Source organism: Sapajus apella, unplaced genomic scaffold (genome assembly GCF_009761245.1).
Source record: "Sapajus apella isolate SASKATOON/1434 unplaced genomic scaffold, GSC_monkey_1.0 scaffold46, whole genome shotgun sequence".
Taxonomy (NCBI): domain Eukaryota; kingdom Metazoa; phylum Chordata; class Mammalia; order Primates; family Cebidae; genus Sapajus; species Sapajus apella.
The window spans coordinates 18,894,138-18,910,105 of NW_022436986.1; the positions used below are offsets into that span (position 1 = coordinate 18,894,138).

Genomic DNA, 15,968 nt, shown 5'->3' on the forward strand with positions numbered 1-15,968 from the left:
TATTAATTATGGCATGGGTCTTTCAGAGAGCTTGGCAGAAAGATCTGAGAGGAAGGAGAGAAGTAGAAGTCCATGTCGGAAGAAGGGAAGCCAGAGGAGTGTGAGGATGAGAAGCTGGAAGCCTCTCTAATTGTCATTCTCAGGGCAGTGGGGTTTCGAGGCAGAATGGGACTAGCTGGTTTTTGTTTGATAAGGGAAGAGATCCCTTTGTTGGGAGATGGGGTTTGCCTAGAATTCTTAAGATTCAGCTGTGGCCTGGACAGATGGCACTTCTGATGAAGACCACATCTCTCTGGAGTGAGTCAGTTGTCAATTTTGGGTCAAATGGGCATTCTTCAGAATGGCCCAGGGTCACAGATGTTGGGCATGTCAGCTCCTGGGGCATCAGGGGAGACCGTTTGTGGTAGGGCGAGGCCCAGTGGATGGGCCCCGCTGGGTGACCGATGAGGCTGTGATTCTGTGCTGGGTCTTCCAAAGTGTTGAACTTTCAAAGGAAAAAAAAAATGTCAGAGATGTCTGGAGATGACCAGGGACATATTCACGTGGAGTGATGGTGTTACAAACCTCTAACTTAGTAAAAATGAGTATTCTTGACTGTGACTCTTGTGCTTGGTCACCTGTTCTTAGACCTGACTGTACGTATGCGCCCATGACTTTGTGGTCTTTGGACATTCTGCACTGTGGACACACGATGTGGACAGACATAGAACCAGATGATGCCGTGATTGTGGAATTGGGCATGTATGCTTTGCATTCTTTTTTAAAAACTGTTTTGTTTACTATAGACATTCAAAAATAGAGATAAATGTATATTTTTAAATTTTCCTGAGTTAGATACTGAATTTCCCGGAGGAAAAATTTACTACAAACTCATCTTTGGAGTTTTACTGGACTGCCTGTTTTATGAATACTGTGAGTCCTATAAATGTGTTTCTCTCCAGAAATTTCAAGTAATGTCTCTGGCCCAGTTTTAGCCGGTGTGCAGTGTTTCATTGTGTGTTTTGCTAGCCTCATTCCTGGCTCTGCTTTTTCACTCTGTCCTTGTTTTTTCTTTATCTTTTTTCACCTACTTCTAATTTATGTCATTTGATTGTATTTTACTTATCACTGTATCTTTTCTAGAACAAATAGTGGTAAAAATAAGTAAAATAAATACTGGGTCAGAGGGTGTGCGATCATCCATTTCTTTTTTTTTTGGAGATGGACTTGGACTGTGCCACCCAGGCTGGAATGTAGTGGTGCAAACTCAGCTCACTGCAACCTCCACCTCCCGAATTCAAGCGATTCTCCTGCCTCAGCCTCTCAAATAGCTGGAACTACAGGTGTGCGCCACTACGCCTAGCTAATTTTTGTATTTTTGCTGCGTTCTAGCAATTCTCATGCCTCAGCCTCCTGAGTGGATAGGATTACAGGCACCCACCACCACACCTGGCTAATTTTTGTATTTTTAACAGAGGCAGGTTTCACCATGTTGGGCAGGCTAGTCTTAAACTCCTGCCCCCAAGTGATCTATCTGTGTCGGCCTCACAAAGTGCTGGGATTACAATTGTGAGCCACCTCATCCAGCTGATAATCATGTAACATTTAAGAAGGCAAAAAGTAGAGCCTTACATCAGTTTGGTTTACAATGAAAATGAGTTGCTTTAATTTGTCACCTTTCAAAATATGCATGTCATGAGCCCATAATCATGGGCAAGTTCTCAGATGGAGCCTGTTGGGGGCGGTGGAAAGCCTTGAACTTCCCTTCAAACTCTGTTTTTGTTTTTATTTTTTTGAGACAGGGTCTCACTCTGTCACCCAAGCTGGAGTGCAATGGCACAATCAGCTCACTGTAGTCTCCACCTCCTGGGCTCAGATGATCCTCCCACCTCAGCCTCTGAGCAGTAGGGACTGCAAGCATGTACCACCACACCTGGCTAATTTAATTTTTTTTTTTTTTTTTTTTTTTTTTTGGCAGAGATGGGGTCTCACTGTGTTGCCCAGGCTTGTCTCAAACTCTAGGGCTCAAGCTGACCCATCCTTCTTGGCCTCTTAAAGTGTTGGGATTATAGGTGTGAGCCACCACACCCGGTTCCAAGTCTCTTCTTACTTTTGAACCTAGGGTTCAAGGAGGCTTAGTGACATGACGTGTCAGGAATCTGGTAGAGATGCAAGAACTGCACAGGCGCAGAGTCCTTCCCACTCCGCCTGTGCCGTGCGGGGATGGGACTATCAGCCCACTTGTTCCCAATATTTCTGTCATGCTGTGTTTGAGAATTCATCAGCAATGACTTGCCCTCTGCATTTAAGCCTTATCATTTGTTTCACTCTCCAGTCCTACAATGCTAATTCCTTTGGGAGAATCATCTGATAAGTCACAAATACCTACATTGAGTGATTTCCCCACATCTTCACCCCTTGCAAACACAGGGGAAGGTTGTGTGTTTCACAGGCATATTCTGGTGTGTGGGGCTGAAGAGGAGAAACGGTGCAGTTAGTTGGGGGTCAGTCCAAGACCGAGTCCTTTTAACGTCACCATTTTGCTAAGACTGTGAGCACAGGTTTTGGGGAGGATGAAATCATAATTTTGATGCCAGAGCTGTTCACAGCTTTTTCTTTGATGAATCACTCTCGTTCATGTGCTTTAAAGATTTTCTTGATGTTGTGAATTAAAACAGACTTTTGGCTTGAAAGAGTAAATTTATGAGATATAGCTTGACCCATTTTTGTCTCGAACTTTAATTTCTGAGAAGTATGACGGTCATATAGTCTGCACCCTCGTAGGGAAAAATGGCTTTATGTGAGACGTGATTCTAGTTTGGGCCAATAAATGAGTAAAAATCTTGTTTTGGTAAAAATCAGTTTTATTTAACATTGGTCTTCATTATTAAAGTGCGGCAGTCACATTTCAGAAAATTTTAAAAACGGGAAAGGGGATGAGATTATTAACATTTTTCTGCAATACACTGGTGTCTTTGATTATTTCTAGATTTTTTTCTTATCCATATAAAATACAACAGTTTCAAGGTCATGGTTCTGGTTGATTCAGCAAAAGCTTTTCTATTTTCATCTAATCCGCCCCCTAAATGAGCAGTGATCTATTATCTTTACTTTTTGTTTATTTCCCCTTTGGCAAAAGTTGTCAGCTTATTTTGCAGAAGGTGGAGACAATTTCTTTTCACAGATTTGGACTTAGTAGCAATATCCTAAGTGGAATTTTTCTGCTAAAAGAAATTGTTAGAGTTAAGCTTGGAGGAAATGAATCAAATGTTTCTAAACAATTCTGGGGGATAGTTGAATTCTGTTTCCTGAGGGTAGGGAAAAAAGCCTGGCATTTTTATTCTAGTTCCTTGGATTTTTGACTGGGCTTAGTGTCCCAGACTGGTCTTTTCTGCGTTGGTAAACGCTGCCATTTGGCTGGTGTTTTTGGTGGAAGGAAAATGTGATCTTGCCTAGTTTGGTTATTCCAAGAGAGCTTTTTTCCCTCCCTTCAGCCAAGATACGCTCTTCCCTTATGCTTACTTTTTTTCCATTCTCCTCTTCTTTGCAGAGTACTCGGGTGGAGTTTGACCTGCCAGAATATTCTGTTCGTCGAAGATACCAGGATTTTGACTGGTTGAGGAGCAAACTGGAAGAATCCCAGCCCACTCATCTCATTCCCGTAGGTAGTAAGTCACCACAGCTTGTTTCTCCCTTGTCCTGTGTCGTCTTTCCTGAAGGGGTTCACTCAACTCTCACCCCTTAAATTATACCAGATTCACCCAGCAAACATATATAAAATATGTTAATGGACACTGTATATAATATTTTACCTTTTAGGCTTTAGTTTCTGATTTGCTATGTGTTAAGCCAGTTTTATGGCTGGCTGGGTGTTCTTTAGACATGGGAGCAGAAATCTAGCACAGAATCCATTCCAACCACAGTTTTTCATTAAAAAACCAACAAGGAAACCACCTAACTCTGTTTATTGAAGCAACGTGACATTTATCTACTCCAGTGCTTCCATCTGCACAGTTTGTAAAAAACAGAGCCAGAGCAAATGATATTTAAATCAACCTTTTTTTTTTTTTTTTTTTCCCCTTTGAGACAGAGTCTCACTCTCTTCCCTAGGCCGGAGTGTAGTAGTGCGATCTTGGCTCACTGCAACCTCTGCCTCCCAGGTTCCGGCAATTCTTGTGCCTCAGCCTCCCTAGTAGCTGGGATTACAGGCACCTTCCATCATGCCTGACCAATTTTTATGCTTTTAGTAGAGACAGGGTTTCACTGTGTTGGGCAGGCTGGTCTTGAACTCGACTTCAGATCATCTACCTGCTTCAGCCTCCCTGAGGCTGAATCACCTGAGGTCAGGAGTTCAAGACCAGCCCGGCCAACATGGTGAAATTTGTCTCTACAAAAAATTCAAAAATTAGGCAGGCATGGTGGCATGCACCTGTAGTTCCAGCTACGTGGGAGGCTGAGGCAGGAGAATCACTTGAACCCAGGAGCCATGGGTTGTAGTGAACCAAGATTGTGCCACTGCACTGCTGCCTGGGTGACACAGCAAGACTCCATCACACACACACGCACACGCACACGCGCGTGCGCACACACACACACACACACACATACACAAAGTAGAAATAGTAACAGTTTAGACATCAGATGTCTCTTTGGGCCTTGGGGGCTTTAGGGCAGTTTGAGTCATAAAACTCCTCAGAGGGGCTGATTTATCTTTCAGTAAAAACCTTTGTTGAATGATAACTTCTTAGTACTACCAGCTTTCTGTTACCACGGCATCTTCCAGCCTTCTTTGTTTCCCCATGGTTAGAAGAGGCGGTGTATGTTGTGAACGCACTGGCAGTTTTCTTAGTTTTTAAGGCAAAAAGAGTCACGTTGCTAGTACTGTGGTAGAAATGATGGCTCTCACCTGGGACGCAGTTCTTTCTCAGAGCATCTCCTTTTTTCCCACACACCCTTTCTGCTCTCCAGTTTTGCTTTTCTGTCTTCGAATCCCTTAAAAACATGCCTGAAGAGGAAATAGTAGTTTTTAAGCAGTTGGGAATATTTCTTAAAATAGAATCTTAAGGTGGCAAAATTGGCAGCTAGTGAATACTTTTTTAAAAATAAACCTCATTTTAAAACGTTATCAGAATTACAGAATTATTGTGAATGTAGTAGAGTGAATTCTCAAACCTCACATCCAGTATTAACATTTTATATTAGTGTGGCACATTTGTCACAGTGAACCAGTCGTTACTATGAGATAAACATTATTAACTAAGTCTTTTATTCCAAGTCCCTTTTTCTTTTCTTTTCTTTTCTTTTTTTTTTTTTTTGAGATGGAGTTTAGCTATGTCACCTAGGCTAGAGTGCAGTGGCACGATCTCGCCTCACTGCAGCCTCCACCTCCAGGGTTCAAGCAGTTCTCCTGCCTCAGCTCCTGAGTAGCTGGGACTACAGGCGCCTGCCACCACACCCGGCTAATTTCTGTATTTTTACTAGAGATAGGGTTTTGCCATGTTGGCCAGGCTGGTCTTGACGTCCAGTAATCTGCGTGCCTCGGCCTCCCAAAGTGCTGGGATTACAGGCATGACCTACTATGCCTGGACCAAGTTCCTTTTTCTATTCCAGGATCTTATCCAGGATCCCATATTTCCTGTAGCAGTCATGTCTCTTTAGGCTCTTCTTGGTTGTGACAGTTTCTCAGGCTTTTCCTTTTTTGGATGTCCTTGACCGTTTTGAGGAGTACTAGTCAGGAATTTTGTAGACTGCCCCTCAGTTGACATTTGTCTGATGACTTTCACGATTGGGGTAATGTGTTTGGGGAGGAAACCACAGAGGCAAGCTGCCACCCTCATCACCTCGTATCCAGGGCACGTGCTGTCAACAGGGTGGGTGTCCGTTGATGTGAACCTCCATCACCTGATTTCAGTTAGTGCTGGTCAGCTTTTTTCACTTACAATTACTCTTTTTCCCTGCCTTTCTGTACTATACTCTCTGGAAGACAGTCACTGTTGATTTGTAGCCCACACTATGCATTAGGGAGCTGCCCTCCTGGCAGGCAGCTGGTGCCTGTGAGGTTGGTACTGGAAGCTCAAAGATAAGACAGTGACACCTGCTGGTGAAATGTAGTGTCTACTCTTCCATAGACACTAAAAGAGGATCGGAGTTTCCAGAATGCCCAAGGTGGATCCAGAGCATCTTTAAGTGTGGTTTCTGATGGTCTGAATAGAAGCAGTTGGTAGAAAGCTACTTTAGAAATAAGCAGAAACTTACTTTTTTTCATAAATTCTTGATACTCACATATCTGGAATGGAGAGAGATTTAATATGGGAGAGCCTCTTTGATTTAAGTGTGAAAGTCAAACCAGAAACCAACCCCCTCATCTCCTATAAAAGATCATTTTATAGCAGCTTTGCTAGGAGGTGTCTGTCTGTTATTTAAGCATCATCTAGGGAGGAACAGAGGGTGGGATGAGAAGTTATAAGGAAGAGAAAGGACCCCTGCCTTGGGGAACTTATTAACAGTTGGAGACCCAGTAAACTTGCAGAAATGTTCATTTCCCTTTTTAGAAATGGATTTATTGAGATTTAGTTTATATAACATATAATTCACCCATTTAAAATGTACAGTTCAAAGGCTTTTAGTATATTCATAAAATTTTACAATCATCAGCATTATCCATTTTAGAAACTTTTTATCACCCCAAAAAGAAACCTCACATCCCTTAGCTGTCACTTACAAATACTGTATATCCCCCAGGCCCTGGCAACCCCTTGTGTACTTTCTACAGATTTACCTCTTCTGGGCATGTCATGGAAGTGAAATGATACACAATGTGATTTTTATGTTGCTTGTTTTTTTCACTTAGCATATTTTCAAGGTTCATCCATGTTGTAGCATATATTAATATTTTGTTCCTTTTTATTGCCACATAATATTCCAGTTTATGGATAATACCACATTTTGTCTGTTCACCCTTGATGGACATTTTGGTTATTTCATTTTTTGGCTGCTATGAGTAATGCTGCTGTGAAGATTCATGTACAGGTTTTTTCTGTGGACATGTTCTCATTTTTGGGATGGTGGTGTATTCCTAGGAGTGTAATTATTGAAACGTACATAACTCTATAATTGACGCTTTGAAGAACTGCCAGACCGTTTTCAAGAGCGATGGTATCATCTTACATTTCCACATGCGATGTGTAGGAGTTTCTCCACATCTCCATCAGCCTTGTTCCTGTTTTGTCTTTTGAATTGTAGCCATCCCACTGGATGTTCAGTGCTGTCTCATTGTGGTTTTAATTTGCATTTTCCTAATGATAATTGAGCATCTTTTCATGTGCTTTTGGATATTCGTATATCTTCCTTGGAGAAATATCAATTAAGATCTGTTGCCCATTTAATTGGGATGCCTTTTTATCCTTAAGTGTTCATAGTTCTTTTTAAAAATTAATTAATTAATTGTGCATTTATTTAGAGGCAGGATGTTGTTTTGTCTCCCAGGCTGGAGTGCAGTGGTGCAATCACAGCTCGCTGCAGCCTCGACCTCCCGGGATCAAGCAATCCTCCCACCTCAGCCTCCATATATACGTGCCACCATGCCTGGCTGTTTTTTAAAACTTTTTGTAAAGACAAGGTATCACTGTGTTGCCCAGGCTGGTCTTGAACTCTTGGGCTGAAGTGATCTTCCCACCTCAGCTTCTGGAATAGCTGGGACTACAGGCACCATGTGCCATCATGCCTGGCTAATTTTTTTTTTTTTTTTGGGGGGGGTAGAGACAGGATCTTGCTATGTTGCCCAGGCTGATCTCAAACTCCTGGCCTCAAGCGATCCTCCTGCCTTTGCCTTCTAAAGTGCTGAGATTATAGGCATGAGCCACTGTACCTGGCCAAGAGTAACTATGTGTTCTTAAAATGCCATCTTGGAATTAGAAGTATGCTGGGTGTATATGTTCGTCATCTTGTAATAGCAGTTCACTGTGTTTTTCTTCATTATGTAATAGTTGGAGCCAGCAGAGAGTCTTCATTATGACTTTTTTCCTCAGTGTTTTTTTTTAAAGTTTTATTGAGATGTAATTGATATACAAAATAGCCTGGCACATATTTAATGCATACTATTCAATAGTCTTGTATGTACCCCTGAGACCATCATCACAATCAAGGTAATAAACAGATCCATCACCTTCAGAAGTTTTTTTATGTCCCTTTGCTGTTTTTTTTTTTTTTGTAAGAACGTGTAACATGAGATCTCTTCTCTTATCACATTTTACAGCATGCAACACTGTACAGTCGTTTCTCCTTACTTGTGGTTTTGCTTTCCACTGTTTCAATTACCTGTAGTCCAAAAATATGGAAAATTCCAGAAATAAACAGTTCATAAGTTGTACATTGTTTGCGGTTCTGAATAGTGTCATGAAATCTCGTGCAGTCCCACCTAGGACATAAGTCATCTTTGTCCAGCTATCCATGCTGTAGACACTGCCCACTTGTGAGTCCCTTAGTAGCCCTCTTGGTTCTCAGGCTGGAGATCACAAGAAGAAGGGTGAGGACAGTACCATAAGACATTTTGAGAGAGAAAGAGACAGACCCTGTACACATAACTTTTATTACAGCATATTGTTATAATTGTTCTCCATTATTATTGTGAATCTCTTACTGTGCCTGATTTACTAAATTTTATTATATACATACATATATATGTGTGCGTATATATATATATGTATAGATATATATAGGTGGGAAGATCACTTGAGTCCAAGAGTTCAAGACCAGCCTGGGCAACACAGTAACACCTTGTCTCTAAATTTTATTATAGGTATGTATATGTAGGAAAAATCATAGTATATACAGGGTTCAATACATCCACGGCGTCAGGCATCTGCTGGGGGTCTTAGAACATATCTCCTTTGGATAAGAGAGAACGCCTGTATTGTTAACTATAGATACCACTTTGTACAGCAGATATCTGGAACTTACTCGTCTTTCGTAACATTATTTTATGTCCATTGGACAACTCCCCATTTCCCCGTCTCCACACCCTTGGCAACCACCATTCTATATTCTACTTCTGTATTTGTTCAGTGGGTTTGACACTTCTTCATTTCCTGGAGCACTCGCTACACAGCAGAGCAATTTCACAATTAGATGGGCGCACACTATAGATTTGGAAGATGAAGTAGATACGTTTCATCAACACTTCAGTGTTTAGTTTCACCTGGAATTTTAATGTTTAACTCTGTTTTTATGAAGGAAGCTTTCTGAAAGGATACATTTGTATTATGCACCAAGTTTTCTTTTGGGCAGTAGTAAACTCATAGGAATTAATGAGAAGAAATTTGCCATGCAACAATTTTTTTTAATATGAAACAATAAAAACTCAATTTTCTAGTTGGTTCCTCCTTTTTTGTACTGTTAAAAATATACCTGCATTTACCTTACTCAATAGATAAGTTACTAAGTATTGAAACATTGGTTGAACTTCATAATGCTTTGCATTTAACTGGGCTTGGTGACTGTTGTTTATGGGGGCAAGCTTTTAATCTCTATGCTCCTTTATTTATTTACTAGTTATTTTTGCTTAGAAGCAATATTTTCTATTGCTTTGACAAGGGTAGGAGAAATAGGTCTCTGTCATGTAAATATTTAATGCGTGCTAAATATTTGTTGAATTGCTTAGAAGAAGCAAATCAGTTGCTGATGAGGAAGATGGACATTTCAGGATTCAGCAATTGAAATGTTTGTCTAGATTTCCTGCCCAGGAATAGTAGCTTTCCAATGAAAGTGCTTTACTAAAGTACTAAGTGTTGTATAATATCAGTATTTCAAAATTAAACCCTGAAATATTTAATGGATTATTGTAATACTTTGCAAATAGGATTTTTTTTTTGCAGGATCCAACATATGTATGTGTATATTCAGTTTTTAAAAATGTTTTCATTGTAGAAAATATCAACCATACTGAAGAGATTCAGTACGATGAGTCCCCTTGAAACTCCATCACTTAGTTTCAACATTTATCAGCTCGTGGCCAATCTTGTTTCATCTCTGTCCACTCCCTCCCCACTACACTCAGGTATTTTGTTTTGTTTTGAAGTGCCTTAAACAACAGAAATTTATTCTCTTACAGCTCTGGAGATCAAAAGTCCAAAATCAGTTTTAGTGAGCTAGTATCAAGATATAGGCTAGGGCTGCAGTCTACCAGAAGGCTCTAGGGGAGAATTTGTTTGCCTGCCTTTTCTAGTGCTTGGGGCCATCTGCATTCCTTGGCTCATGGCCTCTTTGTCTTCAAAGCCAGCAGCATATCTGTCACCATCTCTGCTTCCACCATCACATCTCCTTTTTTTAAAAAAGTGGAAATATAAGCCATATAACACATCACCATTTTAACCATTTTGAGGTGTATATAATTCAGTGACTTTTAGTACGTTCACAGTGTTGTACACCGTCACCACTATTTAATCCAGAACTTTTTCATTACCCCCAAAAGAAACTCCATACATATTAAGCAATCACTCTCAATTCCCTCCTTTTCCCAGCCCAGTTATAATGAAGAATGCTGCTATCAACACTGGTGGCTGTGTAAGATTTTGTTTGCGCACTTGTTTTCAGTTACCTTGGCTACATGACAAGAAATGAAATTGCTGGATGATATAGTAATTCTGTGTTTAATTTTTTGAGTTGTTCAAATTGTTTTCCATAATGGCTTACAATTTTATATTCCCACTAGAAATGTATGAGGACCCAGTTTCTCCACATATTTGCCAACACTTGTTATTTTATTTTAAACAAAATCCTAGTGGATATGAAGAAGTGGATTTCAAATGACTTTTTTTTTTTTTTTTCGAGACAGGATCTCGCTCTGTCACACAGGCTGGAGTGCAGTGGCATGACCATAGCTTATGCAGCCTCCAACTCCTGGGCTCAAGTGATCTTCCCACCACAGCCTCCAAAGTAGCTGGGACTTCAGGCGTGCACCTGGCTAATTTTTTATTTTTTGTAGAGATGGGGTCTTGCTATGTTGCCTAAGCTGGTCTGAAGCTCTTAGCCTCGAGCAATCCTCCCAGTTTGACCTCCCAAAGTGCTAGGATTATGGACATGAGCCACTGTGCCTGCTTCCCCCAATTTATTTTTTAAGACATTTTTGGTGGGGTGTGGTGGCTCACGCCTGTAATCCCAGCACTTTGGAAGGCCGAGGCGGTTGGCTCACAAGGTCAGGAGTTTAAGACCAGACTGGCTAACATGGTAAAACCCCGTCTCTACTAAAAATACAAAAATTAGCCAGGTGTGTTGGCATGCTCCTGTAGTACCAGCTACTCGGGAGGCTGAGGCAGGAGAATTGCTTTAAGCTGGGAGGCGGAGGTTGCAGTGAGCCGAGATCGCAGCACTGCACTCCAGCCTGGGTAACAGAACAAGACTCCGTTTCCAAAAAAAAAAAAAACATTTTTGCCTAAACTGTATATATATATTTACATAAATATAAATATATATATTTATGTACTTACAGGTAGAACTTATAAATATAAATATGTATATATAAATATATTTACGTAAATATATCTGTATATTTGCTTTCTGTTTGATTTTTTAAGACATTTTTGGCGGGGTGTGGTGGCTCATGCCTGTAATCCCAGCACTTTTTACTTTCTGTTCTCAATGCTTACAAATTAATAAAAATACTTGACGTTTATTAGACATGTGCTGTTTGGTTATGGAGTTGTGTTGAGCTCTTCATTGACATGATGTGATTTACAGACTATTAATGGACTTGATTTCACCAGCAACCCAGATTCCTATATGTAAACAACCCAGAAAGTAATAGAGGTGAGGCTGAGAATAGATGTGTCCCATTAAGGAATCTTGAAATAGGAAGAAATTTCCGAAGCTACATGCATTTGGAAATAATAACGCTTAAGAGAGAAGGAAATTCTGCTTGCAGAAGGATTCACCAGAGGATTCCTTTAAATAGCAAGCTCCCCAATTGATGAAACATAAGTTCAGTGTGCTAAATCTGAAGACTGGGACCCTATTTTAGATTGTCATCCTTATGTTAAGTGAGGCACTCCTAACCACTTACTTGTGCCTGAGGCCATCCTGTCAAGTCCTATTCAGCAGAAGCAAATGAGAGTATCACAACAGGACTCATGAAGTAAAAACAAAAAGATATCCACTGGATTTGGTAATTAGAAAGTCATTGGCACTCAATTTTAAAAGGGCCGTTTCTGCACTGGGTGGGGATAGGGCAGAGAAATGCAGCACTGAGGCAGTATCACAGCCAGTTTTGTTTTGAGGCTAGGGGTTGAGAAATCAGTGGGATACAATGAAGTCAAGGTAAGTGACTCCTTTTAAAAAGATTGAATGAGCCAGGAAGGAGAAGGAAGAAGATAGAAGGTCAAGGGGTGGTTGGATTCATATTTTTTAGGAAGAAAAACCAACCATATTTTTTTACAGATTTTTGGAATAGAGCTGGATGAGCAGGAGATGTTGAAGATACAGGGACGAGATTAATGACAGGTGCACCTGTCATTTATCTGTTTTGGACACGCCACATTTTGTTTGCCCATTCACATGCTGGTGGACATTTGGGTTATTTCTACCTTTTGGTCATTGTATATAGGGCTGTTATGATTATTTGTGTACAAAATTTTGTTTGAGCACCTGCTTTCAGTTTTTTTAAAGTTTTTAAAAACGAACAAATGGGTCAAGGACACAGATGGAATGCTTAGCTTTAAGGGAGGTGGGATTGTTGTCCACAGGGACTAAGAAATGGAGGTGAGGGTGATGCCCAGTAGGTGGGCTTCTGTGGAGGGAGCAAGATAGTTAGGAAATTTCCATCTGATGCTCTTTTACCCTGTTCCCACTTTGGAAAGATAGTAATCTGCTTAGTAATCTTCAGAAAAGCTAGAGTATGAGAATGGCGGAGAGAAGAACTGACCAGAATAAAGGAATTATCCTAAAGGACAACCATATCCCACGAAGATAACTTCTCAGTCTTTGGACTGGGCCAGCGTTGGGCTGAGTGGCCCGTACATCTGATCCAGCACTTCATTTCTGATATTCTGCTCAAGTATAAGCTCTGCTGGGTGTCGCATGTGGACATGTTATCCCTGTGTGGCTCTGTAATTTTATTCCTGACTCTATTCCCCTCTCTTCTTTCATTTACAAACCTTTCCACTGTGCCCTTTGGAATTCCTGCTCTGTTATCAAGAATCCTCCGGTATTCGTAGCATCTTTTCTGAACACTCCCACCATGTCAAGGTTAAATGAACACTGGATGTCCCTGAAGATTAGTAGTCCCCCGAAGCTGCTGCCAGTCTTACAACAAAGACACACAGATTTGTGTTTAGTCTGTGGTAGGAATCATTCAAAGCACTTTCAGCCTGTCAGCTAATTTAATCTTCATGACAACCCTATGAAGTTGGTGCTATTAGTTTTTGCCTAGCACCAACTTATTGAGGTACCAAGAGATGTATAGAACTTGACCTAAGGCAAGCAGCTAGTAGACAGCAAAGTTGAAAGATAAACCCAGGAAGCATGGCATCAGAATCTTTACCTTTTTTTCTTTTTTTCTTTTTTTTTTTTGATTTGCATTTCTCTACTGACCAGTGATGAGCATTTTTTCATGTTTGTTGCCCTCATGTATATCTTCTTTTGAAAAGTGTCTGTTCATATCCTTTGCCCACTTTTGAATCAGGTTGTTTGTTTCTTTCTTGTGTATCTGTTTTAGTTCTTCATAGATTCTGGATATTAGCCCTTTGTCAGATGGGTAGATTGCAAAAATTTGTTCCCATTTTGTTGTTTGCCAGTTGACTCTAATGGTTGTTTCTTTTGCTGTACAGAAGCTCTGGAGTTTAATTAGATCCCATTGTCTATCTTGGCTTTTGTTGCCATTGCTTTTGATGTTTTAGTCATGAAGTCCTTGCCTATGCCTATGTCCTGGATGGTTTTGCCTACGTTTTCTTCTAGGGTTTTTATGGTGCTAGGTTTTATGTTTAAATCTTTAATCCATCTGTTAATTTTAGTGTAAGGTGACAGATAGGGGTCCAGTTTATGCTTTCTGCACATTGCTAGTCAGTTTTCCCAACACCATGTATTAAACCTGGAGTCCTTTCCCCATTGCTTGTTTTTGTCAGGTGTGTCAAAGATCAGATGGTTGTAGATGTGTGGTGTTGCTTCTGGGGAGAATCTTTACTCTTGACAGCTAAAGCATACTGACTTTCTAAAGCTCTTTGAAGCTGAGGCCACTGAATTCCCTCATACTCCAGATACTTCTTTTCCAGGGGTGGAGTGTTGGTGTTACCAATTCTAAATCTTTTCAAGGTTTTGTGTTCTAAATCTTGGTTTACTAGGCCTATTCCAAGTGCCCTAGTATTCCACTTTTTTGGATTGACTGAGTCCACTAATCCTTGTTGCTATGTCTTATTTCTGATTTGTTTTTGTCCTTCAGTGTTTATAACTAAGATATCCTCTTTATTGCCGTATTATGGGGGTTTGAGGAGTTTGTGGAGTTAAATCTTGTGTTTAATCTCCTACTACTTTGAACTTGAACGGCTAGATTGGTTTAACATTAGAAAATACATTAATTTACCACTTAACATATTAAAGGAAAAACCATGTGGTTGTCTTTATACACCTACTTGGCCATCCTTGGTTTATTCCCTAAAGAGACTTGGCATTTTCTAAAGAGGATGGATCTACATGAGTGTTCTCAGCAGCATTGTTAGTAGGGCCATAATGCTGTAAACCATTCACACGATCATGTACATGTTCACAGGTAGGAGAGGGCAATTTGTCATACAGTCAGTTACGTGGTATGTGACTACAGAAAAGTAAAATTATTTTCCTATAGCTCAACGTACATCAATATGGGTAAGTCCCAGAAAGATGTTGAATGACAAAAGTGAAGTATACGGTTGTGTACTGCATAATGACATTTCGGTCAATGGTGGATGGCATATAGATGGTGGTCCCATAAGATTATAATACTGCATTTTTACTGTACCTTTTCTACGTTTAAATTTGTTTAGATACCCAAGTACTTGCCATTGTGTTACAGTTGCCTACAGTAGTCAGTGCAGTAACATGCTAGGAGCAGTAGCCTATATCATGTAGCCTAGGTGTGTAGTAGCCGCACCATCTGGGTTTGGGTAGATGCACTCTCTGATGTTCACGTGGTGATGAAATTGCCTGACAGTGTGTTTCTCAGAACGTATCTCTTTCTTTAAGTGACACATTCACTGTAGTTTTATTTTTTATAAAGTTAAAAAACAAGTTCAGCAAACAAAACATTGTTTTAAAACTGAAACTCATAGGGAGCAAAGACCAAAAAATTGAGGATTGTAGTTCCCTCATGGGGACAGGAGTAAGTGGGATCTGCTGACGAGGAGCTTTGTCAGCGGCAGTGTTCTGTCAAGTTGACTGGTAGATTAATAAGTGCTGGTGTTATTCTTATGCTCTATGACTTTGAGATATGTAATGTGCTCTTTTATTGTGCTAATAAATGTAACACCGTTTTATAGCCTACAGTTCAGTGGTGTCAAGTACATTCACAATGTTGTGCAACTATCACCACCTTCTGAAAAGTTTCAGAAGTTTTAAAATCGCCCCAGAAGGAAACCCTGTACCCATGAAGCAGTCATATCTCATTTCCCCCATTCTCTCCAGTCCCCAGCAACCACTCATCTACTTTCTGTCTCAATGGATTTGTGTATTCTGGATATTTCACATGAATGGAATCATATATATGGCCTTTTGTATCTGGCTGCTTTGATTTACCGTAATGTTTTCAAGGTTTTTCTACAATGTAGCGTGTTTTAGTGCTTCATTCATTTTTTTTTATGACCAAATCATAGTCCATTGCATGGACATGCCACATTTTGTTTGCCCATTCACATGTTGATGGACATTGGGATTGTTTCTGCCTTTTGGCCATTGTAAACAGGGATGTTATGACTATTTGTGTACAAAATTTTGTTTGAGCACTGGCTTTGAATTCTTTTTTAAAAGTTTTT

The 15,968-nt window shown here is 40.3% G+C and overlaps 1 protein-coding gene across 1 annotated transcript in view; it reads left to right on the plus strand.

The window, feature by feature from the left end:
• SNX30 (sorting nexin family member 30) overlaps positions 1-15,968 on the plus strand; it is a 120,089-nt gene that overhangs the window by 57,701 nt on the left and 46,420 nt on the right. The window contains exon 3 of the mRNA XM_032240377.1: positions 3,530-3,640. Within this exon, the coding sequence (XP_032096268.1) occupies positions 3,530-3,640 (111 nt within the window). The remainder of the gene's footprint in view (positions 1-3,529; positions 3,641-15,968) is intronic.